The sequence below is a fragment of the Dipodomys merriami genome, unplaced genomic scaffold, assembly GCF_024711535.1.
Source record: "Dipodomys merriami isolate MVZ:Mamm:240054 unplaced genomic scaffold, mDipMer1.0.p SCAF_52, whole genome shotgun sequence".
Lineage (NCBI taxonomy): Eukaryota > Metazoa > Chordata > Mammalia > Rodentia > Heteromyidae > Dipodomys > Dipodomys merriami.
In genome coordinates, this window is record NW_027206091.1 from 6,223,543 (window position 1) to 6,248,688 (window position 25,146).

The 25,146-nt window shown below is 56.0% G+C and overlaps 2 protein-coding genes across 2 annotated transcripts; one reads left to right on the forward strand and one right to left on the reverse strand.

The window, feature by feature from the left end:
• Positions 1-8,663: 8,663 nt before the first annotated feature.
• On the forward strand, positions 8,664-14,112 carry Fxyd3 (FXYD domain containing ion transport regulator 3). Its single transcript, XM_069999050.1, has 8 exons — positions 8,664-8,752; positions 10,105-10,158; positions 11,781-11,813; positions 11,909-11,932; positions 12,596-12,670; positions 13,008-13,044; positions 13,473-13,510; positions 13,937-14,112. The coding sequence occupies exons 2-8, from the start codon at positions 10,119-10,121 to the stop codon at positions 13,954-13,956; spliced, it is 267 nt and encodes an 88-aa protein (XP_069855151.1). The 5' UTR covers positions 8,664-8,752; positions 10,105-10,118; the 3' UTR covers positions 13,957-14,112.
• A 614-nt stretch (positions 14,113-14,726) lies between these two features.
• Positions 14,727-22,243, reverse strand: Lgi4 (leucine rich repeat LGI family member 4). Its single transcript, XM_069998600.1, has 9 exons — positions 22,074-22,243; positions 21,636-21,707; positions 21,042-21,113; positions 20,252-20,323; positions 20,063-20,134; positions 19,784-19,953; positions 17,684-17,848; positions 17,087-17,592; positions 14,727-15,698 (listed from the first exon to the last, which is right to left on the reverse strand). Exons 1-9 carry the CDS (start codon positions 22,241-22,243, stop codon positions 15,384-15,386), a joined length of 1,614 nt encoding a protein of 537 aa, XP_069854701.1. The 3' UTR covers positions 14,727-15,383.
• Between the last annotated feature and the right edge of the window lie 2,903 nt (positions 22,244-25,146).

Sequence of the window (25,146 nt, forward strand, 5' to 3'; positions counted from 1 at the left end):
CTCTACCACTGAGCCACCTTACACACACACACACACACACACACACACCCTCCCTGTAAATTCCAAGGCCAGGGGGGTAAAAAATATCCAAGGAGACCCTGCTCTCATTGGATATATTTGGGTCATGTGATGGAACTCTCATTGGACAGATAGGGGTCATGTGATCATCTCATGAAATCTTTGTGTACCTGGTTTATAGCATGATGGGGGACAGAGAGTTTGAGAACCACATAAGCTGAAGATGGGAAGATGTCTAACGGAAAACTTATTTCTAGAAAAGGCACACATTTCTAGAAAAGAGGCCCAGTGTAGGGACATCTACTTGGGGCCAACACAGGTACAGCCTGAGACCCCGTCTGCACTTTTCTCCCTCCATCTGGGCTTGGGTCTCAGCTTTTCTAGGGGAGAAGCCTCCCACACCTCTACCCATCCTCCTTCTCTGCCTTTTCTGGAACATTCACAGATCATTTTATCTATTCATTTATTTATTTATGGAGCCAGTCCTGGGGCTTGAACTCAGGGCCTGGGTACTGTCCCTGAAATTTTTTGCTCAAGGCTAGTTAGTGCTGTTCTTGGGCCGAAGCTCCACTTCCAGCTTTTTGCAAGTTCATTAGAGATAAGTCTCATGGACTTCCGGCCCAGGCTGACTTTAAACCTGCTTCCTCAGATCTCAGCCTCCTGAAGAAGCTGCCATGATAGGTGTGAGCCACTGGTGTCTGGTTTAAGACACATTGTTGTAATGACATGGATGGTCACCAGGAGGCGCTTCCACCTCTACTGAAAAAAAGGTTTTTCTGCATAGGGTTGATGAAAACCAGTGCTTTGTGGGAAAAATGCTTGCCTATGATAGTTGGTCATGGGGCTTGAACTCAAGGTCGGTGCTGTCCCTGAGCTTTTCTGCTTGACTAGAACTTCTACCACGTTGAGCCACAGAGCCACAGAGCCACTTCCGGTTTTCTAGGTGGTAATTGGAGACACGGGAGACTTTCCTGCCAGTGGTGGGCATATCTCAGGCCTTTAAATGATAAGATTCCAGGCTCATCCACCAAAACACCTGCTTCCTAGAGAGACCCTCAAATATACAGAGATCCAAACTGGGTGCTGGTGGTTCATACCTATAATCCCAGCTACTCAATGGGCTGAGATCTGAGGATCACAGTTCAAAGCCAGCTCAGGGCAAGAAAGACCGGGAGACTTTTTTGCTTTTTGGTCATGGGGCTTGAACTCTGGGCCTGAGTGCTATCCCTGCACTCTTCAGCTCAAGGTGAATGCTCTACCTCGTGAGCCACAGCTCTACTTCTGGTTTTCTGAGTGGTTTATTGGAGGTAAGAGTTCATAGACTTTTCTGCCCGGGCTGGCTTTGAACCATGATCCTCAGATCTCAGCCTCCTGAGTAGCTAGGATTATAGGCATGAGCCGCTGATGCCCAGCCAGGAGATTTTTATGGCCAGTGAAATAGCAAAAAAAGAAAGAAAGAAAAAAGAAGCAGAAATGGTGCTGTACCTCAAATGATAGAGTACAAGCCTTGAGCTTAAAAACTTAGGGACAGCACCCAGGCCCTGAAATCAAGCCCCATGACCGATTAAAAAAAAAAAAAAAAGACTGAATGTAATCCTAGCTACTCAGCTTCAAAGCCACCCCAGGCAGGAAAGGCCATGTCTCTGTATAATTGAATTTGAAGTTTCAATCATCTGTAGGGAGAGCGCAGCTGTATCAGGTGCACACACACACGGGCTGGTGTCTGTGCTGGCTTTGTTTTTTTTTGTTTTTTTGTTTTTTTTTTTGCTGGTCGTGGGGCCTGAACTCTGGGCCTGGGCACTGTCCCTCAGCTCTTCAGCTCAAGACTAGCGCTCTACCACTTGAGCCACAGTGCCACTTCCAGCTTTTTCTGCTTATGTGGTGCTGAGGAATCGAACCCAGGGCCTCATGCATCTGAGGCAAGCACTCTACCACTGAGCCAACTGCCCAGCCCTCTGTGCTGGCTTTGTACCTGCCGCTAGGAAGCGAGTGCTCTGCGGGTGTTTATCTAGTGCCTGCCATTCTCACCTCGGAGCCTTGGGAGAGAAATGTGCAGTTTCTCTTTCCTTGGTAATTACATTGTAAATAGGAACAACCACTGTGATTAACCAGGAGTGTGAAAACCATTCATTTTATATGCGGGAATAATCGTGGAGTTATGTTCAAATAGCAGAGTAGGCAGGGAGATGGATTGTAATTCCCGCATTAAAAAAAAAAGCAATGCTGTTTTAATAACGCACTTAACTAAATGAGCCATTCTTTTGCCCTATGGCGACCAAACAAACCGCCCTGGATTCCAGCAGTGTAAAATAACAGCCATTTTATTAGAGCTTAATGGAGTCTATGACTTAAGACAGTTGGACAGGGCTTGTATGCCTGCCCCACGTGACCAGCTGGGGGGAAAGTGCGGGGGAGGGAAGAATCTGACCTGTGGGCTGGAAGTCTTGCATGCTGGGGCCCCTGGGACTCCCAACTCATCTTGGTGAGTGACTTGAGCTTCCTCCCATCATGGCTGCCCCAGGACTTGTGCATTCCTCACAGTGTGGCCCAGGACTCCACAGCCAGTGTTCCACAGCCTCTTGCCTTTGACACTCCCAGACTTAGCTTCTGCCAAGCAGTGCCTCAGTTTCCCTGTCTGCTGTGAATGGGGGACAGGAGATGGGGAAGAAACTGAGCTCTTCAGAGGCTTTGGGTACTTGGGCTAAGATTGCTCATTAGGGAAGCTCCTAACCATGTCTCCTCCCTCCCGGCTCACTCAACTCTTCACCCCAGGCCTCGCTAAGCCTCAGCCAGATGGATAGGAACTGGGTATGGAGCTCCCAGGACCCCTGGCCAGGCCTGAGTTCCAGGAAACCTCCAGCCTCCACCTCGGTCATTTCTCTGAAGGAACATGGTCCATCCTGGGGCAGTCCAGGGTCATGGCTACCCCCTTGGAGAGTTAGGGATTATCTCCCCAGCAAGACCAGGGGCGTGGCCTCCCCAGTATTGTCAGGGGGCGTGGCTTCTCCCCCAAGGCCAGGGACCTGGCCTCTCCTGTATTGTCAGGGGCCTCCCCTGCCTGGCCAGAGGCCTGACTTCCCCAGCAGAGCCAGGGGCGTGGCTTAAACCCCTAGTCTTGACAGGGGCGTGGCTTCCTCAGCAGGTCCAGGGGCGTGGCCTTCCTGAGCATCCCTGAAGACACTGAGCTGCCCCAGGCCTGATTCCTCCCCTGGGCCCTGCCCGCCTAGCATCCTTCTGTTTGCAGCTTACAGAAAACCGCATCAGCCTGGAGCCGGCTTACATAATTAATGTGCTAAGAGTGGGTGTCTTGGCTAGCTCAGTCAGGCCTTCATTTCTGTGGCCTCCCCCCACCCCCCCATCCCTCTGAGATGCTCCCCAAGGCTGGCTCCTCCTCCAGACAGGAAGAGCCCCAGGTCTCACCCACAGCCACTCACTGTGCCTCTGAGCCTCTGATTGGCTGTCTTCAACCATCACTGGATGTGGTAGCGTCATTCTCCAACTGCCTGATCCTGGCTCAGCCCCCAGGGAGACCGCCTGGCAGAGGCTGGCGTGACGTTTGCTGTGGCAATGGGTGCTGTCTGATGCCCAAGGGACTAATGTCTATGTCCCCTGTCCTGGTCCTGCTGCCAAACAGACTTGGTCAAGAGCACTAAGCAGTTTTTCCAACTTTTGTTGTTGTTGTTGTTTTGCATGTGTGAGGGTCCTGGGGGCAAGGTCCCTGAGTTCTTTTGCTCAAGGCTAGTGCTCAGGTGGCTGAGATCTGAGGATGGTGGTTTGAAGCCAGCCCGGGCAGGAAAGTCCCTGAGACTCTTATCTCCAATGAACCAGCAGAAAACTGGAAGTGGTGCTGTGGCTCAAAGTGGTAGAGCACTTGCCTGGAGCAAGAGAGCTCAGGAACAGGGGCCCAGGTCATGAGTTCAAGCCCCACAACCGACCAGAGAAAGAGAGACTGGAGCCTCAGACATTGAGTCTGCCAGGGCAGGTCATGGATGGGCCAGCTCCGTTCACTTTGATGAACAGCTCTGGGCTCCTCGCCAGTGGCCCTGGCACGATCACCACATGTCCTCTGCCCAGACTTACCTCTGACACTCCTGCATGGCATCAGCCGTGGTATGCTAGATGCCCGGCTGGCCAGCAGCCAGCTCCGCCTTTACACAGAGTCTGCCTGGGGTACAACAGAGGTTTGCACCTACCTCCTCCCGTGCCAGCTCCCACGAAGGACCCCTCCAGCCCTTGGCAAGCTAAGATGCCCATCCTTCCCAGCTGATTGGAACCCTTATTGCCCTGAAATTGTACTTAGCTTGGAGGCAGAGATTGGAGGATTATAGTTTGAGGTCACTAGGGCAAAAAAAGTTTTGTTTTGTTTTGTTTTCCCCTAAGACTCCAACTCAATTACTGACTAGGCATGGCAGTGCAGGCCTGTTATCCCAGCTCGTGGGAAGCATGGTATGTGGGTACAATGGCATGTGTCTGCTAGCCCCAGACACACAAGTAGGAGAATCGTGCTTCGAGCTGACCTTCAGCCATAAAGCGAGATCTTACCTCCAACATAACCAATGCAAAAACAAAGGGAGGGGGCTGGAAGCATGGCTCAGGTAGTAGAGTATCTGCCTAGCAAGTGCAAGGCCCTCAGTTGGACCCACCTCCCCCCCCAAAAAAAAAAAACCCCAAGCAATCCAGATCTCTCATGGCTAGGGACACTTGGAGCCCTGTTTTGCTCAAATCAGGGCTCTCATTCATCCCTTCCTTACCCAGCCTCCCTTCATCCTGAAATGTCTGTATTTCCCATCTTGCCCCTGTGTGTGTGTGTGTGTGTGTGTGTGTGTGTGTGTGTGTGTGTGTGTGTGTGGTGTGGAGCTTGAACTCTGGGCCTAGCCACTGTCCCTGAGCTCTTCAGCTCAAGGCTAGTGCTCTACCACTTGAGCCACAGCGCCACTTCCCGTTTCCTGGTGGCTGATTAGAGAAGAGTCTCATGGATTTTTCCTGCCCAGGTTGACTTTGAACTGTGATCCTCAGATCTCAGCCTCCTGAGCAGCTAGGATGACAGGCGTGAGCCACCGGCGCCCAGTTGACCCCATTTTCAAGAGCCATCAATTGATGACTTCATTCTGGCCAACCAACGCTCACAGCTGCTAAGCAGGGAGAGAGGGTAACCTGGGGGGCCCCATCTCCTCATGTACCCCATCAGTTTTTCTTTTTCTTTTTTTGTCGGTTGTGAGGCCTGAACTCTGGGCCTGGGCACTGTCCCTCAGCTCTTCAGCTCAAGGCGAGCACTCTACCACTCGAGCGTCAGCCCCACTTCTGGCTTTTTCTGCTTTTGTGGTGCTGAGGAATCAAACCCAGGGCCTCATGCATGCAAGGCAAGCACTCTACCACTGAACCACCTTCCCAGCCCTCCCCCCCCATCAGTTTTTCTTATTACAACTATCTCCAAAGAATGTATCTGCTGTGGTTAACTTCTCCTGTGAGACCAGGAACGTTTATTTCAGGGGTGGATCTGTGCTGGTTGCCGGAAGGCCTGGCTAACTTACAAGAGTTCCTTTGTTACTTGTTAGAAAACACCCAACTCCGCCCCTTCCATTCCACCCCCTTCCTGTAAGGGGAGCAGATTCCCAGTTAGTCACCCACATAGTGCTCCCCTCTGAATCTGAAAGCCGGCCCTGCCTGGCAATCACCATATTATTATTGTTGTTGTTGTGTGCTTGTTGGTCCCAGGATTGAACTCAGGGTCTGGGCGCTGACTCGAGCTTTAGCTCAATCAAGGTTGGCGCTCTACCACTTGAGTCACAGCTCTACTTCCAGCTTTTCCACAGTTCATTGGAGTTAAGAGTCTCACAGAGTTTCCTGCTTGGGCTGACCTCAAACTGAGATCCTCAGATTTCAGCCTCCCAAATAGCAAGGATGACAGGTGTGAGCCACCAGGTGAATTGCCAGCTACTTGCTATTATTGCTCCTTTGCACACCTGGGGAAACTGAGGTCCAGGAAAGGAGCCTTGTTTGCTTGGGAAGGGAGGTCACAAAAAGAAAAAAATCAGTGGGGTTATGAGAGCCTTTTCTCTTCATTTGTGGCCCGACTGTGTCGCCCTAAACCGTGCCTGGCTTAAGGAAGGTGCCTGACCAAGGAGTTATCACACTTGAGATGAAACCATTGTAAAGAATGTTTTTCAAGCTGGGCGCCGGTGGCTCACGCCTGTCATCCTAGCTACTCAGGAGGCTGAGAACTGACAATCAACAAGAGCAGGAAAGTCCGTAAGACTCTCATCTCCAATCTACCAGCAAAAAGCCAGACGTGGAGCTGTGGTTCAAATAGTAGAGCATGAGCCTTAGCAGCCAGGAAGAAAGGCTTTCTTCTCAATGTTAAGCGAGAGACTGTGCTGCACTTCCGTATTGCTCCAGCAGAGGGGGACAATGCACCACTACTCCCGAGACCCCCAGTCTGTTTGTGGGTTTTTGGGGGGGGGGATAGAGGGGGGTGGTGCGTACCTCTCCCAGGGACATTCAAGCTGGAGCTGTCTGACCAGGCACAGACCCCTTTGAAGCTGACTTGGTCCTTCCTCCTTTTTTCCCCCCGCCCTTCCCAGAGTTTTTCCTTCCTGTGTTTTGATCTCCTTGGAGAAGGATCTGCCCGCTCTTAAAGAGAGCAACTACAGGCGCAGTCCTTGTCTAGGGATGGGGTTGAGAAATTGCCTGAGGGAGCTTACAAAATAGAACTCAGTGTAAATGGGGGGGGCAACTGTGCCTGCTCCACCCTCCTCCCTCGTGCAAAAGTGGGGGTCCTTTGCTCCCACATCCCTGGCAGGCAGAGTCTTCACCCCCCCAGTCCCCTCCTCCAGCACCCCCACCCGGCTGCCCCTGGCTGCCTTTCTGCCCCCACCATGCTTTTGGGGGGTCGTCTGGAGTCCAGCTGGTGGCCAGCCTGGAGCTGCCCCTTTCCTGCCCCTGTCCCTCCCCATGACCCCAATTCTTGCCAGCCATTCAATGCTGCCTTGTTCTCCATCCAGCCCCGGGGACAAAAGTCCCTCTGTCTAAGAAGGGCGGAATTGGGGGGGAGCACCCCCAGCAGGGACATGAGCACAGACCCCAGCAGGAAGGAATGCCATGAGCAGGGCCCCACAGGGAGCAGGGCAGGGGCTGGGGAACAAGCCCTATGTGTATGCCAGTCCTGGGGCTTGAACTCAAGGCCTAGGCGCTGTCCCTCAGCATGTTTTGCTCAAAGCTGGTGCTCTACCATTTCAGCCATAACTTCACTTCTGGCTTTTTGGTGGTCCATTGAAGAGAAGAATCTCATGGACTTTTCTTGACTGGGGTTGGACTCGAAATGTGATCCTCTAGATTTCAGCCTCTCTGAGTAGCGGGGATGACAGGCGTGAGCCAAGGGTGGGGGCTGTGGTTTTAGAGATCCTAGATCTCACATCCCGGATCTGATCAGCATCTCCTACTGGCTTTAAAAGCATGTCAGCTAGCTGCAGGCACCAGCTCACTCTGTCATGCCAGCCACTCAGGAGACTGAGATTTAGAGGATCATGGTTCAAAGCCAACCCAGACAGGAAAGTCCATGAGACTCTGATCTCCAATGAACCAGCAAAAAGCCAGAAGTGGAGCTGTGGCTCAAGTAGTAGAGCATCAGCCTTGAGTGAAAAACAAAAAAACAAAGAACTCAGGGACTGCACCCAGGCCCTAAGTTCAAGCCCCAGGACCAACACAGAAAGAAAAAACAAACATAGAGGAAGTCAAGGAGGCTGGCTCTTTACAAGGTGTCTTTGTGCTCCACAATCTATCATTTCCCAGGGTCCTTTGGGGCCCAGGACCTCGGAAGAAGCCAGTCCCCTTTCTAGAGAGCCAAGTGGCAATTCTTTTTTTGGTTGTTGTTCTGTCGGTCGTGGGGCCTGAACTCTGGGCCTGAGCCCTGTCCCTCAGCTCTTCAGCTCAAGGCGAGCGCTCGACCACTTGAGCCACAGCGCCACTTCCGGTTTTCTGAGTGGTTTATTGGAGATCAGAGTCTCACGGACTTTCCTGCCAGGGCTGGCTTTGAACCTTGATCCTCAGATCTCAGCCTCCTGAGTAGCTAGGATGACAGGCGTGAGCCACCCGCGCCTGGCCCAAGTAGCAATTCTTGCTCATCTCCCTCTGTCTCTCCAAGGCTGCGCCTGTGGCTGGGGGGGGTTGCTCCTGGAGCTTGAACTCAGGGCCTAGGCGCTTGTGTGCTCAAGGCTGGTGCTCTACCCTTTGAGCCAGAGCTTCACTCTGGCTCTTTGCTGCTGCATTGGAGAGAAGAGTCTCTTGGACTTTCCTGTCTGGGTTGGCTTTGAACCACCATCCTCTAGATCTCAGCCTCCTGAGGAGCTAGGATAGTAGGTGTGTCTGGCTCGGAGCTGTCTCTTTAAGACAGGAATGGGGTGGGGGAGGCCTGAGCCCCGGACCTGTCCTCTACCTGCCCGGGTTTGCTGGTTTGCTCAGGGCGCGGCTGTGGATAGTCTGGCTTGGGGCCTGGGGTGACTCAGTCTCTGGAGAACCAGCGGTGCAGCCCGGTGAGCCCCACAGGTGAGCCCTTCCCCGCCAGCCCCCCTCGGCTTCCCCCCACGTTCCCTCTCTGTGCGCCCCACCAACCTGGCCACACAGAAGGCCTTTGGTTCAAGATTCTAGAATGTTCTAACCTTCAGGGTTCCAGACTTCTCCAGGCTGGAGACTGGAGAAGGTCCCACCTTGTTGGTGGGGCCCAGGACAGACATTAGGGGTGAGCCCTGCGCAGGGTGCGGGTGCTGTGAGAGTGACCGGAGGTGTCTGGATTTGGGGGTGCTGTCTGGATGATGGGGGTATTTGAAGGGTATTTTAGGGTGTTTGGGGGTGTCTGGTTGGTAGCTAAGCGGTATTTTAGGGTGTTTGGGGGTGTCTTGTTGGGTGAGAAGTGAACTTGGGGGTCTAGGAGTGGGAAGATGGGTGCTGGGGGCTGCTAGGAAATGGGGTGCTGCCTGGGGCTCTGCGATGGATAGTGTGGATTAGAGATTTGGGGGTGCATTGGCACCCCCACCTCTGAGTCTCGAGCTCTGGGGTGTGGCGGTGGGAATGGGGTCTCGGATCTTCCGAGCACTGCTGGCAGCAGGCCTGGTATGGCTGCGCACGCCTGCCGTCCCAGCCGTTCGGGGGCTTAGAGCCGAGGACAGCGGCCATGCCCGCGGGGCACCAGGGAGGCAGGGAGACTCTGGTCTCTACGCAGCAGAAAGTCGGATGTGGAGCCGTGGCTCATGTGGTAGAGTACCAGCCTTGAGCAGAAAAGAAGCTCAGGGACAGTGCCCAGGCCCTGGGTTCAAACCCCAGTATGGGCGCATGACTGCACGCACACACACACACACACACACACACACACACACACACACACACACACACACAAGGATGAACAGGCAGAGGGAGATTGAGGCGTCCATGGGGGGCACACAGGGCACCCCCGAGTATGTGCTGGCCCTGGCAGGTGGAAGGGGAGCCTGGGGGTCCTGGGGGCTGGGTGGTGGGGAGCAATGGGGAATGGCGTGGGCTGGGCCTGGAATCTGGCTTCTCACGGGCCCTGGTGGCAGCTGAGCAGACTGAGTGCCAGGCCCGGCTGGGAGAAGCGGAGGGGACCAGCCAGGTGGAGCTGGGGGGCCTGGATGGGGCAGAAGGGGGTTCAGGCTGGCACTGGGGGAGGGGGGGTAGGTGGTGGTGGGTGGATGAGAGGGAAGATGCACCTGGGATCGCAGCCAGGCCTCTCCCCAGCCTCCAGCCTCCAGCCTCCAGCCCGCTCGTCCCCTTCCCCCCTGCACCGCGGCCTGGGGTGCCCGCTAGACCCCATCCAGGAGTGGGGCCAAGCCAGGCAGGCTCCAAACTGTCTGTGGGACACACACACCCCCCAGAATCTGGGCCTCCTGCCACCTGCCTCCTTCCCCTCCCCCCCCAACAAAAACACCCGAGGCCCTGCTAATCCTGATCACTTACCAACACCCCCCCACACACACACGAAAAGTTGGGGTTCCTCTTTATCTCTCAGCCCAGGGAAACCAGGCCCCAGGCTGCCGGCTCTGCTAAAGCCAGTGCCCATTTTCTGGGTTCCATTAGATCCGTATTCCGCCATGCGGGAGGCAGCCCTGAGCGTGCTCATCATCCTGGCAGGTGAGTGACCCCCACACGCTGTACTGAGCCACCCTCTCCCTCCAGAGGTGAAAGGAGGTGTCTTCATTTTCTGAGGCCATGCAGGTTTGCCCCATCTGGCTCTACCTTGTATGTACCAAGGGCCTCCTTCCCCTCCTGCCTGACATCTTTTCATTCAAGGCTGGTGCTCTACTACTTGAACCACAGTGCCACCTCTGGCTTCTGACGGGTTCACTAGAGATAAGAATCTCACAGAACTGGGGCTGGGAAGGTGGCTCAGTGGTAGAGCGCTTGCCTTGCATGCATGAGGCCCTGGGTTCGATTTCTCAGAACCACATAAGCAAAAAGAAAAAAAAGCCGGAAGTGGCACTGTGGCTCAAGTGGTAGAGCACTAGCCTTGAGCTGAAAAGCTGAGGGACAGCGCCCAGGCCCAGAGTTCAAGCCCCACGACTGGACCCCAAAAAACAAAACAAAACAAAAAGAATCTCACAGAACTTTTGGAGGCTACACACACACACACATTGAGGGGCTGGCTTTGAACCTTAATCTTCACATCTCAGTCTCCTGAATAGCTGGGATTACAGGCCTGTGCCCCAGCACTCGCTTGACAGAATTCATATGTCTGTGTATATGTGTGTGTGTGTGTGTGTGTGTGTGTGTGTATGTGTGTGTGTGTGTGTGTACATATACATATATCTATATCTATCTATATTATTTATTTATTTAGTCGGTTGTGGGCCTTGAACTCTGGGCCTGGGCTCTGTCCCTCAGCTCTTCAGCTCAAGGCTAGTGCTCTACCACTTGAGCCACAGCTCTACTGCCAGTTTTCAGATGGTTGATTGGAGATAAGAGTCTCATAGACTTTGCTGCCTGGGCTGGCTTTGAATCGTGATATTCAGATCTCAGCCTCCTGAGTAGCTAGGATTACAGGTGTGAGCCACCAGTGCCTGGCTACATCTATATTTTATTTATTTATTTTTGGGGTTCAGTTGTGGGGCCTGAACTCTGGGCCTGGGCGCTGTCCCTCAGCTCTTCAGCTCAAGGCTAGCGCTCTACCACTTGAGCCACAGCGCCACTTCTGGCTTTTTCTGCTTATGTGGTGCTGAGGAATCAAACCCAGGGCCTCAGGCATGCAAGGCAAGCACTCTACCACTGAGCCACCTTCCCAGCCCCTTGTTTTGTGTTTTTAATATAATTCCACTGAGGAGGCCAGGGTAAACAAAGTCACATCTTGCATGAAAGGGGATTGAAGGTCAGGAAAGTGACTCATTTTGGAGGGGCCCAGCTAGCAATGGCGGGGTTGTGTGAGGGTGGGGAAGGAAACAGATTCCCTAAGAATGGGAACCATCTGTCTCTCCCCCTGGTCTCTGTTAGGAGGCCTGGATTGGCCGTGGGTCTAGAAACAAATGGAACAAATTTACTACCTATTTCAGGTAGCGAAAAGCTGCGGTGACTCACAGGTGTGGGGCTGGGGGGCGTGATGGCTGGCACTGTGGCAGCTGCTCTGTTCCCTTGAGGTAGGATCTGTCCTCCTCTCCTCTCCCCTCCTTCAAGGAGGCCCTCCGTGGATGCTCAGGGCCTATGGGCTCTGCTGCGACCACCATTATCATTTCTCCTCCTTCCTGCTTGTCCCCCCTCCCCAGGTTTGCCTGCCCTGGATGCTAATGATCCTGAAGGTGAGTTTGAATGTTTTTTCTTTCTCTGGAACTTTCCCTTGGAGGCTTCCCCCGCCCACGACTGGATTCATGGGTCTTTTTTTTTTTCCTTGCAGATAAAAACAGCCCCTTCTACTATGGTGAGAATTTGTGCCCCTCCATCCCCCCACTTCGCCTCCTACAAACCCACATTATTTCAAGGGCTGCAGGTGGGGGTGGGCTGGGCTGGGACTCTGGGACTTGCTCTAGAGGTGGTCATCAGGCCTTGAAGAAGACTGGATAAGTAGAAGGTAGACTTCAGAAAGCTTCCTGGTGCTGGGGAGAACCTGCCCCGACCGGCTTCTGCCCCTCCCCCACCAAGTTCCACCGATCATCCCCTGGGGTCCCACCATCCCCTACCATAACCTCTCACCCTTGCTCTAGCCACTATGGCCTCCTGTGGCCCAGCCCAGGGCCACTGACCTCAGGGCCTTTGTATCTGCTAGTTCTTCTGCTCCAACTGCTTTCTCTCAAATCCACACAGGATTCCTTTGCTGGCCTCTGGCAAATCATTCCTGACAAATCAGAAGGTCTCAAAGGGTCTGTTCTAGAAGCCTCCTTCTCTACCTTTTGCCCTCAAGCTGATTGCTTATCTCTGCCTGACTCAACAAGACATACTTTTGTTTGTTTGGGGTGTAAACTTGCCTGCGAACACTTGCCTTACCTGCTCTGTTATTGCTATGACTCCCAGCAGGCCCCGAGAATTTGGGATGGTGGAGACTGGATTGACCTTGAAGTGTCCTTCTGCCATTTTTTTTTCCTAGACTGGCACAGTCTTCGAGTCGGCGGGCTTATTTGTGCGGGGGTCCTGTGCGCCCTGGGCATCATCATCCTCCTGAGTGAGTACCAGCCCTAGCTCCAGTCAGGCACTGGTGGCTCACGTCTGTCATCCCAGCTACTCAGGAGGCTGAGATCTGAGGATCACGGTTCAGAGCCAGCCCAGGCAGGAAAGACTGTGAGACTCTTATCTCCAAGGAACCACCAGAAAACTGGAAGCAGGGCTGTGGCTTGAGCTGCTGAGCTGAGGGACAGTGCCCAGGCCTAGAGTTCAAACCCCACAACCCACAGAAATAACAACACACACACACACACACACACACAGATATGGGAGCAGGAGGGGTGCATGAGAGATGGGGAGGGGTCTGCTCTCCTGACCACCCTTCCTTCCCCCAACAGGTGGAAAATGCAAATGCAAATTCAGACAGAAGCCCAGGTAAGGTGGATTCTGGGTATGAAAACGTTGGGAAAAATCACACTTCCCCCAAATCCTGGATGACAGGGAAGCCAGCAAGGCACCCATGGCCCACACCTGACATCCTCGCTGCCCAGGAGGCTGAGACCTGAGGATCTTAGTTCAAAGCCAGACTGGGCAGGAAAGTCTCTGGGACTCATCTCCAGTGAGCCAGCACAATGCTGGAAATAGAGCTGGGACTCAAGTGGTAGAGAAAAAAAAAAAAAATCCCAGAGTCTCCAAACTCAGAAATGGTCCCATCCCAGCTCTCAGTAAATCAACAAGGGAAAAGTAGCCATTGTGTGGATGGTCTGAGAATTACCTAGCCTTGAACCAGCTAGGCCAAGGACAGGACAGACGGACAGCCAGATGGGAGAGGAGATGGATTTGAACCTCTTTGATTTTCCCAGTCCTGGCACAGGAGACGCCCCGCCCCTCATCACTCCAGGTAAGACAAGACAGCTTGGTGGGGAGGGGAGCCGGAAGTGAGGGGTAGGTGTGCATGGCACTCAGTTGCATGTGTGCATGTATTTGCCTGTGTGCTTGAGCATTTGTGTGCCTGTGCTTGCATTGGCAGGGGAGGGAGCACACTTGCGTGTGCGTGCGGGTATGTGCCCATCAGTTTGCCTGTGAGTGTGCTCATTTGCACAGGGGGTGCAGCACTGGCCTGGATGTGTGCGTGGGGAGGAGTATACCGTGAGCTCCTTTGCATATGGGTTGCAGCGTTTGCCTGTGTGCTGGCATTTGCATGTGTGGCAGTACCCCTCCATAGCATGCGTTCATTTGCATACGGGCACGTTCATTTGCATACGTGTACCTGCCCGTGGTGCCCTGGGGAGGTAGAACTCCACACATCCTCCCTCACCTCTCCCAGGCTCTGCCCACAGCTGCTGAGGACGGCTCACCGGAAACGGCCTGGAGGGCCTCTGTCCCAGGTCCTGGCCTTGCGCAGAAGTCCCCCACCCAGGCTGGCATGTCCCCCTCTCCCCTCAGCTCTCCTGGGAAGGAGCTGTCTGTTTAGTTTTGAATAAAATGTGATTTTGATTGCCACCCAGGAGGCCTGGCGACTCTGTGTGGGTGCACAGGGCAGGGGGGGGTGAGGCTGGGGACCAGGAGGTGAAGAATTATTCCCCACCACACCCCTTGAGGGTGGCCCTAGGGGATATGAGAACCCCAGGGGACCTCAAAGCTCCCAATACTCAAGGAAGACTTCCCAAATGTTCTCATCCCCTCCCCCAAATCTTTTCCAAGCATTTCACCCCCAAAAGAATCCCCTACTAGGCCCTGGAGACAGACAGACAAGATTTCACGCCCATCATCCTTGCTATTCAGAAGGCTGAGATCTAGAGGGTCGAGGTTCATCTATGTCCAATGAACCATTCACACAGAAACCAGAAAACCGTTCACGAGACACCCCCCCCTTCCCCCAGGGTCCCTCCCAGGACCCCACAACCATGGGCAAGGGGGGAGGGTGCTGGCACATTTGTCAAGTCCATATGACTTGTCTTGCCCCCTCCCCCCGTATTCGGGAGAGGGTACCCAAGGCTCTACCTCCCTCTTCCCACTGGGCCTGAACCCCTGGACGTACAGCAGCACTGACGGTGACGTCACAAAGGCCAGCCCGAAAGCCATTGGCCAGAATGAGTTCAGAGGCAAGGACCGTATTCTTTTTGTTGTGGTGGTTTGTGTTTTAATGGGTGCCAGGACCAGGGCTTGAACTCAAGGCTTGGGGGCCATTATCCCTTAGCGTTATCTGCTCTACCCCTTTGAGCCACAGCTCCATGTCTTCTGGCTTGTTTTGGTTCATTGGAGAGAAGAGTCTTCATGGCGTTCTCTTGCCCTGGGCTGGCTTCGAACCGCGATCCTCCAGATCTCAGCCTCCTGAGTAGCTAGGATGACAAGCCGCCAGCCACCAGCCGGCGCCTAGCATTCCCTGGTTCTTTCACAGGGTAATGTTGAGTTGGGTGCTTTCAGACCTTTGCGTGAGCACCCCTCAGATTCCCCCATCTCCACTGTATTGTGACTCTAAGTAAAGCTCCCCCTCAAATCATCTTCGTGGTAGGGGGATCTGCCCCCCCTTTCAGTCAGCCCGAGGTGGGGGGGGGTTGGGGGGGGGACAACTGCCCAGCTTCAAAGTTGCAGCAGGCAGCAATTCTCCATTTTCCCCAGCGGGGCAAATCCTCCACCTGGCTAAGGCTGGATCTATGGTTGATGATTGGTTCTGGCCTGCCAGGCCACGCCCCCAGACGCAGCCTGCTTCCCCTCGCCAGCCCTCATCCCCCAGCACTGTGCAGGTTGGGTGGGAACAGGGCCCTGCTAGCTCAAGCGCTGAGGTCCAGCTCGTGGTGCTGGTAGATTTGCGTGGGGCCCTTGAAGCAGGCGGCGAAGAGGAAGTGTTTGCCCGCTAAGGTGACGTGGGCAAAGGCCCTGGGGGAGAGCAAAGTTGGGGGGCCCAGCTCCTGCAGCGGCTCCAGGAGCCCTTGCTCCGGCTCAAGGCGGAAGACTTGGCTGAAGGCAAAGTCACTGCCCAGGATGGCCAGCTGGTCCCTGGCGATGAGCAGGGGCTGGAAGACGTGGGCGCCTCGGGAGGGCAGGAGCTGCAGGGGGCGGAACATGGAGCCGTCCCAGCGCATGACCTGTGGGTGGGCAGTGCAGCTGGCTCAGCCCGGGGCAGCTGGGGAGCCAGACAGGAGCCCCCCACATTCCCAGAGCATCCTTAGCATCCAGGCACTGGATGGCTCCTGCCTGTCAACCCTGCTACTCAGGAGGCTGAGATCTGAGGATGGTGGTTCAAAGCCAGCCCGGGCAGGAAAGACTGTGAGACTCTTGTCTCCAATCAACCACTCAGAAAACCAGAAGTGGCGCTGTGACTCAAGTGGTAGAGCGTTAGCCTTGAGCTGAAGAGCTGAGGGACAGTGCCCAGGCCCAGCGTTCAAGCCCCATGACTGACAAAACAAATAAATAAATAAAAAAGAATATAATCCTTGGGGGGTAATCTTTTAGGGCCCACCAGCTTTGATGGGTCACAGTGGTGGAGGTGGACTCAGAGTCCAAAGGTAACACCCGAAGCCTGGTGGCACCGGTGGCTCATGCCTGCCAGCCACTCAGGGAGGCTGAGATCTGAGGATGGTGGTTTGAGGCCAGCTGGGGCAGGAAAGGCCGTGAGACTCTGATCTCCAGTGAACCATGTGGAAAACCCAGCGGGTGGAGCTGCAGTAGCTCAAAGGGGCAGGGCGAAAGAGCTGAGGGACAGAGCCCAGGCCCTGAGTTCAAATCCCAGCCTTGGCACCGGAAGAATAAAAAATAAAGCAGCCCCTGGGGCTCCCCCAGGCCAGGTCAGAAGTTTGTTTCTGGGGGGGGGGTGTAGGATTGCTGGGTGGATGTAGGATTGCTGGGGGGGTGTAGGATTGCTGGGGGGGTGTAGGATTGCTGGGGGGGTGTAGGATTGCTGGGGGGTGTAGGATTGCTGGGGGGGTGTAGGATTGCTGGGGGTGGTTGTAGGATTGCTGGGGGGGTGTAGGATTGCTGGGGGTGGATGTAGGATTGCTGGGGGGGTGTAGGATTGCTGGGGGGGTGTAGGATCGCTGGGGGGGGTGTAGGATTGCTGGGGGTGGGTGTAGGATTGCTGGGGGGTGTAGGATTGCTGGGGGGTGTAGGATTGCTGGGGGGGTGTAGGATTGCTGGGGGGGTGTAGGATTGCTGGGGGGTGTAGGATTGCTGGGGGGGTGTAGGATTGCTGGGGGGTGTAGGATTGCTGGGGGGAGTGTAGGATTGCTGGGGGGGTGTAGGATTGCTGGGGGGTGTAGGATTGCTGGGGGGAGTGTAGGATTGCTGGGGGGGTGTAGGATTGCTGGGGGGGTGTAGGATTGCTGGGGGGGTGTAGGATTGCTGGGGGGGTGTAGGATCGCTGGGGGGTGGGTGTAGGATTGCTGGGGGTGGGTGTAGGATTGCTGGGGTGGGTGTAGGATTGCTGGGGGGGCCCACGATCGCCCCTCCCCCAGCCGGCACCCCCCACCCCCCTTACCATGGAGTCCCCGATGAAGCGCGTGAGGCACAGGAACACCTGGCCGGCGGCGTGGAGGTGGCGCGCGGCGTAGACGCCCTCGGCCTCGGGGATGTCGGTGCGCCGCTCGAAGCGGCCGCCGCGCCACTGGAAGAGGACGGGCCGCTGCGAGGCGGAGGCCAGCAGCAGGTGCGGCCGGCCGTCCAGCCGCAGCACCTCGGCGTCGGTGTCGCGGCGCCAGGCGTGCAGGCTCTGGCGCGGGTAGAAGCCGGCGCCCTGGCGGCACAGCAGCGTGGTGGTGCCCGCCTTGGACGCGTCGGCCACCACGAAGCACGGCTGCCCGTCCAGCCACAGCAGCTCGGCGTCGTTGGGCCGCAGCAGCCGCCCGGGGCCCAGCGCCTGCAGCGGGGCCAGGCGCAGCTCGGGGCGCGCGCGCCCCCACAGCTGCGAGCCCCCCCACAGCCGGGCGCACAGCACGAACAGGCGCGGGCCCAGCACCAGCGGCTTGCAGGACACCACGGACGGCGCTGCGGGCGGGGTGGGGGGCGCACGGTCACCGGGGGCGGGGGGGGGCAGGAGGGGGGGCAGGAGGGGGGCAGGGGAGGGGGCAGGCCTCACCCGACAGCTCTTCCTCAGGCCTGAAGCGCTGGAGGCCGTAATCCCAGACCAGGATGAGACAGCGGCCCGCGAAGGGCTGCGCCAGGACCACGTAGGCCGCGCCCTGGTAGGAGAAGGGCTCCACGCTCAGCGCGGGGTCCTCGATCCTCTGGAACCAGGACAGCTCTAAGGGGTGGGGGTGGGGGGACAGGAGAGAGGTGGGCAGGCCTGGGAGGTCCCCCCCCCACAAAGGGCTGTCCAGGCACGCGGTGGGGGGGGGAACTCACAGCCAATCGTCCTAGCTACTCAGGAGGCCGAGATGGGAGGAATGAGGTTGGAGGCCAGCCCAGGTAAGTCCATGAGACTCTGATCTCCAATGAACCACCAGAATATGGGAAGTGGCGCTGTGGCTCAAGCGGTAGAGAGCTCGCCTTGAGCTGAAGAGCGGAGGGACAGCACCCAGGCCCAAGACCCATGACCACCACACCACCATCACCACCACACCACCACCACCACCACACCACCACCACCACCAACAACAACAGCAAAAGGCAGCACACCCTCGCAAAGTATCTCTCCACTCTACGTTCTGATCACAAAGCATCGCATGGTCTTCATTTTGTGCCAGTCTGGGGTCTGAACTCAGGGTCTAGGCACTGAGTCTGGCTGGCACTTGACCACTTGAGCCATAATACCACTTCTGTTGGTTCACTAGAGATAAGAGTCTTATGGACCTTTCCTGCCCCGGCTGGCTTCAAACTGTGATCCTCAGATCTCAGCCTCCTGAGTAGCTAGGATGACAGGCGTGAGCCCCAACACTGTCTTTAGAGCATTCTTTTTTTTCTTTTTTGCCAGTCATGGGGCCTGAACTCTAGGCCTAGGCGTTGCCCCTCAGCTCTTCAGCTCAAGGCTACTTGAGCCACAGCACCACATCAGGCTTTTTCTGCTTATGTGGTACTGAGGAATCGAACCCAGGGCTTCATGTATGCAAGGCAAGCACTCTACCACTGAGCCACTTTTCCAGCCCCTCTTTAGAGCATTCTTCTTGGTGTCATGTCTCACTTAGCACCCGCCTGCCTAATCCCCAGAACTGTTTGTCCCATGAGGTCAGCACCACAGTGTCCCCCTCACTTCTGGGGCCGGGGAGGGGGGTGGGTGTCACTGAAGGCCTCTGCAGTCACTGAATACAGTTTCCCAGGCAGGCCTGGGGTGTGGCTGGGCAGCAAAGCGCCTGCCCGGTTGGGCGGGGCTCTGGCTTTCAGCCCCAGCCCCAGAAGAAAAACAAAACAAGGGTGACCCTGGAGATAAACCTCCTTGTGCCTTGAGTCCTGTCCCCAGAAACATGTCACAGCTAAGGTGTGTGTGTGTGTGTTAGTGCTGGGACTCCAACTCAGGGCCTTAGTACTGACCCTTAGCTTTTTTGGGGGGGGGTCGGTCATGGGGCTTGAACTCTGGGCCTGGGCGCTGTCCCTCAGCTCTTCAGCTCAAGGCTAGCGCTCTACTGCTTGAGCCACAGCACCACTTCCGGTTTTCTAGTTTAGTCTCACGGACTTTCCTGCCTGGCCTGGCTTTGAACCATGATCCTCAGATCTCAGCCTCCTGAGTAGCTAGGATGACAGGCATGAGCCTCTGGCGCCCGGCTTTGCCTTCATGTTCTTATTTTGCAGATAAGGAAACTGAGGCTGGGAACATGATGCTATGTGTTCAAGATCTCACAGGCCTAAAACAGGACCAGCAGTGAGGTCAGTCCCTCCGTCTGGCTGCCAGCGCCCCCTACACCCCTAGCCTTCTCCTGGGAGCAGTGGGAGGGGAGGAGAGCCCTTGCTGTCCCTCTTAGTCCTGGGGGTGGGAGAAGGCTGTGAACTCCTTTTGTTTTTGTGGTCAGTAGTGGGGCTTGAACTCAGGGCCTGGGCGCTGTCCCTGAGCCTCTTTTGCTCAAGGTGAGCGCTCTACCACTTGAGCCACAGTGCCACTTCCAGTTTCTGGTTGATTGGAGATAAGAGTCTCACTGACTTTCTTGCTGGGGCTGCCTTTAAACCAGGATCCTCAGATCTCGGCCTCCTGAGTGGCTGGGATTACAGGCGTGAGGCACCGTGCCCGGCTTGGGCTGCACACTCTTACCTACAGACCGGCACTTGAAGCTGGCTGGCTCCAGATGCTGGAGCTGCGTGCGGGCCAGGGCGGCGGGGCCGGCGCAGGCCCCGGTGCCCACGCTGGCATTCACCGTGGCCATCCACTGCAGGATCCACAGCACGCGGCAGTCACACTGGAAAGGGTTTCCCCGCAGATCCCTGGGACCAAAAGCCACTTAGGGAAAGGGGCTGGGACCCAACTGCCCCACCTGGGTGGGAGCGGTGGATGGGGGTGAGCAGGGAGGGCCCCCCACCTCCCCATCCTCACACGTGGGTCAGGGTATCCAGGCCTCGGAAGAGGAATCGAGGCAGGGCCTCCAGGCGGTTGCTGGCCAGGCTCCTTGGGGAAGGAGAGGAAGAGAAGGGAACCCCATCAGCTGTCTTGGGGACAGGGGCATGGGGCGGGGCGGGGGGGCAGCATGGGGTGTGGTCAGGGAGGGCGAGGGGGAGCACGCACAGGTGAGTGAGGGAGCGAAGACCTCTGAGAGCATTCTTGGAGATGGAGCCGATCTCGTTGTCCTCAATGAAGCTGGAGGGGGGGAGGCAGGGTGAGGGGGTGCCCCAGGGTTGGGGGACCACAAGAAGTGTTACCTTTGGGCCCCTCACTTCAGTGATGGCAGAGAAACCTGAAAAACCTGTGTGTGTGTGTGTGTGTGTGTGTGTGTGTGTGTGTGTGTGTGTGTGTGTGTGTAGGAGGGGGTATTGGGACTTGAACTCAGAGCCTGGGTGGTGCTGTCTCTCGGCTCTGTGGCTCAAGGCTGGTGCTCTCCCACTTGAGCCACACCTCCACTTCTGGTTTTCTGCTGGGTCACTGGTGAGAAAAGTGTCCTGGACTTTTGAACCCTGATCCTCAGATCTCAGCCTCCTGAGTAGCTAGAATGATGTGTGTGAGCCCACTGGGATCTGACTCAGTTCTACCATTTTTTTTTTTTTTTTTTTTACCGGTTGTGGGGCCTGAACTCTGGGCCTGGGCGCTGTCCCTCAGCTCTTCAGCTCAAGGCTAGCGCTCTACCACTTGAGCCACAGCGCCACTTCCGGCTTTTTTTCTTTTTGCTTTATGTGGTGCTGAGGAATCGAACCCAGGGCCTCAGGCATGCAAGGCAAGCGCTCTACCACTTAGCCACCTTCCCAGCCCAGTTCTACCATTTTTATCGCCATCATCAGCTCCTGCTGCTACTCTGGTTGCTGCAGGTGCGCCAGGCATCTCCTCCCAAGCCCACCTGTGCCCCGCCCCGGCCCTGACTCACAGGTACTGCAAATAGGACAGGCCGGCAAATGCATCGTCTTCAATCACAGAGAAGGAGTTGGATGTGAAGAGTCTAAGAAAGGAGCAAGATGGAACTTTTCCTTTCTTCCTTCCTTCCTTCCTTCTTCCCTCCCTTCTTTCTTCCTTTGCCAGTGCTGGGGTTTGAACTCAGAGCCTGCGCATTGTTTGTTGCCCCACCCCCACCCCCCAAGGGTGCTCAAGGCTGGTGCTCTACCACTTGAGCCACAGCTCCACATCTGGCTTTTTGTTATTTCATTGGAAATAGTCTCACACAGATTTTTTTTCACCCCTGGCTGGCTCTGACCCATGATCCTCAGATCTCAGCCTCCTGAGTAGCTGGGATTACAGGTGTAAGCGACTACTAGCACGGGGCTCAGACCCCCTTCTGACCCTGGAATTTTGGTCTTCACTCTCAGCCCATGGGCCCCCACATGGCTTTTGGTGGGGGTACGTGGACACAGGTGGGCTCCCACATACACATGTACACACTCCATGGGACGAACACCCTCGTGTATGCACACATGCACACACATGTGCAGGAATTCCTGCAGCCCAGGGCCCAGGCCTCACTCACAGCAGGTGCAGAGTTGGCATCTTGAGGAAGCTTCCGGCCTTCAGCTGGGGCACCCCCAGTCTCACAAGTGAGCTGGAGACACGGGGGGGGGGGTCAGGAGAAAGCCATTTCAAGGTTCTATCCCAAACCCAACCTCCCCGCCCCGCCCCGCCGGGGAGCTCCGTGCTTCTCCCCCCTACTTGCCCTTGTAGTTTTCAAGGACCCCAACAGTACTCACCCTGCACCCCCTGATTGCTCACTCCCTGAGCCCCCCACATCTCCCCAGTACTGCCTTCTGAACCCTCTTAGCTCTCTCCCGAACATCCCAAGATCCTTTGCTCTCCAAGTTCCTGCTGGGGAGAGGGATCCTGCCCCCCCTACTTTCTGCCTCCACCCTTGGGGGTCCCAGCACCCCATTTCCCCCCCACTCCCCCAGCCCCATGAGGACCACACACTCACAGTGACAGAAGTGTTGGGGTGAAGCTCTCGGGCAGCTCTGGGGAACCCTCACACAGGGCGCTGTCTTTGGAGCAGGAGCAGCGAGGGGGGCATTTCCCTTTTGGGGGTCTCCAGGCCACCCCTACCCCTGCCCCAGCCAGCAGCAGCAGCAGCAGCCTCACCCCGCCCATCCCCCTGCCCTTCCCCTCCAGCCCCCCACTAAAGCCCCCGCAGCCTCCACCCGGCCGGCTCCCCCCTGCACACACTACATGATGCCAGCCGGGCGCCCTGCACCCCGGAGGGGGCGAGCGCCTTGCTCTCGGCCTGCCCCGCGGCCCTGCGATGAGCTCTCGGCCGTCTGACTTGCTATGGGGTCTCTTTTCGCTTCCTGAGTTGAATCTCCAGTGTGGATCTCGAGGCCTCGGTGTGTCTGTCCGTCTGTCCGGGGCTCAAGCTCTTTGGGTGTGTGTGTCCGTGTGTCCCTCTGCATCGCCGGCCTCCCTGCCGCCCGCGCCCCTGCTCCCCGATGGCCTCAGATGAGTTCAGCCAGGGAGAGTTAGAGGATGAGGAGGGGGAGGGGCAGGGGAGGGGGAGGGGGAGGGGGTCAGAGGCTGGGGACCTGGGGAAGGGACCCGTGTTCTCTGGGGGGAGGTAGGGGGGTCATCAGACCGCTCCCAGCTAACCCCCATCCCAGATGCTCCCATCGGTCCATCCAGGCGGTGGTCCCCAGGGCGGGGATCAGGTGGCTGGACAGATGGGAGATGGGGGTGGGGGACACTGGCCACGCCCAGCCGGGGCCCCTTCTCTTGGAGGGTGTGGTGGGCGCTGTCACAGGGGATAGAAGGGCCAGCGCAGGTCCAACTGTGCCCTCTGGTGGCCATACTGGGCAGGGCCCCTGCTCTGCCTGTCCCCCCCCCCCTTTCCCCTCCTCTGCAATTAACCCTTAGAACCCCGCAGCTCACTCAGCCCAAGGTCCTGCCAACTGCCACGCCATCTCCCTTGCTGCTCTTAACTCTGCCCCAAGCCCTGCGCTAAAACTTGCTCTTATAGCTGGGCAGCAGTGCTCATGTCCCTTGTCCCAGCTATTCAAGATGCTGAGATCTGAGGATCACGGTTCAAAGCCAGCCTGGGCAGGAAAGGCCGGGAGACTCTTACCTCTAATGAACTGCCAAAACAAAACCCAAACAAACTAAAAGCTGGAAGTGAAGGTGTGGTTCAAGTGGTAGAGTAAAAATAGCTCAGGGTTAGTGCTCAGGCCCTGAGAATTGGGGAAAAAAAGGGGGGGAGGGAGGATTTTGTATCTGTTTCCAGGGAGAGAAACTGAGGAAGAGGATGAACAGCCGGAGGCAGAGCCAGGGCCCAAATGCAGGCAGTTGGTTTTAAAGCCTTTGTGTGTGAGTGTGTGTGCGTGTACCCGTGCTCCACGGGTACACACACGCCAGTACTGGGACTTGAACTCAGGCCTGGGCTATCCCTTAGCTGGCACTCTACTACTTGAACCACACCTCCACTTCCAGCTTCTTGTTGGTTCATTGGAGATGAGTCTCACGGCCTTTCCTGCCCCAGCTGGTTTGAACCAGATCCTTAGATCTCAACCTCCTGAGCAACTGAGACTTAGAGACGCTGAGTTATTTACCCAGCATCACCCAGCTAGGGACTTCCTAGCTACTCCACCAGGGGGCAGTCAAGGATCCGGAGTGAGCCGGGGAAGGGAAGGAAGCTGGATCAGCTAGGAGCTGGCCAGGTGCCCTCCCCCCCCCACTCCTGTTGGCGCCCTACCTTCTCTGTCCCCACCTTTGAGCTGCGTAAACATTAGGGTTATTATTAACCAGAAATGGCTGGTGACCCTGGGGTGCAGGGCCACCCAGGCCAGAGGCTGTGGGGGCTCAGAAAGCCAGGCATGGAGGAGCCTCAGAGCCACTGGCCGTCTCTGGGGCCAGGTGCATGTGGGTACAAGACTGGGCCACATGTGTCCTAGGTGTGAATCCAGGCTCCTGAGAGTGGTGTCTGACACTTAAAGCTGGGGAGCATTTCTGTCCTTAATCACCAAGGGAGAACCTCAGGAAAACCAGCTGCCCTTGGCTAGATGTCTGTTTTCTCTTCTTGAAAACAATCTTGAGGCCTGGTATAGTGGCTCACGCCTGTAATCCTAGCTATTCAGGAGGCTGAGATCTGAGGATCATGCTTTTTACCCCTGCTATTGCTTGAGCCACACCTCCACTTTCAGCTTTATCATTACTGTTATTATTATTGTTATTATTTGGTGGTTCACTGGGGATAAGAGTCTCATAGGCTTTCCTGCCTAGGCTGGCTTTGAACCACAATCCTTAGAACCCAGCTTGATTTCTCCTTTTTTTTTTTTCTTTTTCTTTTTTCTCCTGGGGCTTGAACTCAGGGCCTGGGCACTGTCCCTGAGTTTCTTTTGCTCAAGGCTAGCACTCTACCACTTGAGCCACAGTGACACTTCTGGTTTTTTCTGTGCATGTGGTACTGAGGGATCGAACCCAGGGCTTCATGCATGTTAGGCAAGCACTCTACCACTGAGTCACCTTCCCAGCCTCTGATTTCTCCATTTTATAGCTCAGGAAATCCTGGGAGGGAGGTGACAAGGGTTGCCCAATGTCACATAACCAGGAGGCAGAGTTTAGGCCTGACCCGAGCTTCCCCGTCACCAAGGCCTGTGAACTCAGATTATGTCTGGCTCCCTTCCCACCCCCCCATATACATGTAATCAGGGCCACATGAGCTCAGGGAAGGGAAAGTTCAAGGTTAAACATGTTGGTTGGTGGTTTGCACTGTATGAACATACTGTACCTGTCTGTCTGTGTGGCCAGCCATGTCTATGTGGTGTGTGTGTTTGTGTGTGTGCACGTGCGTGCACGCTAGTCCCTGGTGAATCTCACAGCCAGCAGGAGACAGCATACACACACACACACACTGAAAGACCTCCAAAAGAAACCAACAACCCTGGGACTCTGACAAGGACTGCACAGAATACTGTGGTCAGCCAGGCCCTGGTAGCTCACGCCTGTAATCCCAGCTACTGGAGAGGCTGAGATCTGAGGATCGAAGTTCAAAGCCAGCCCAGGCAGGA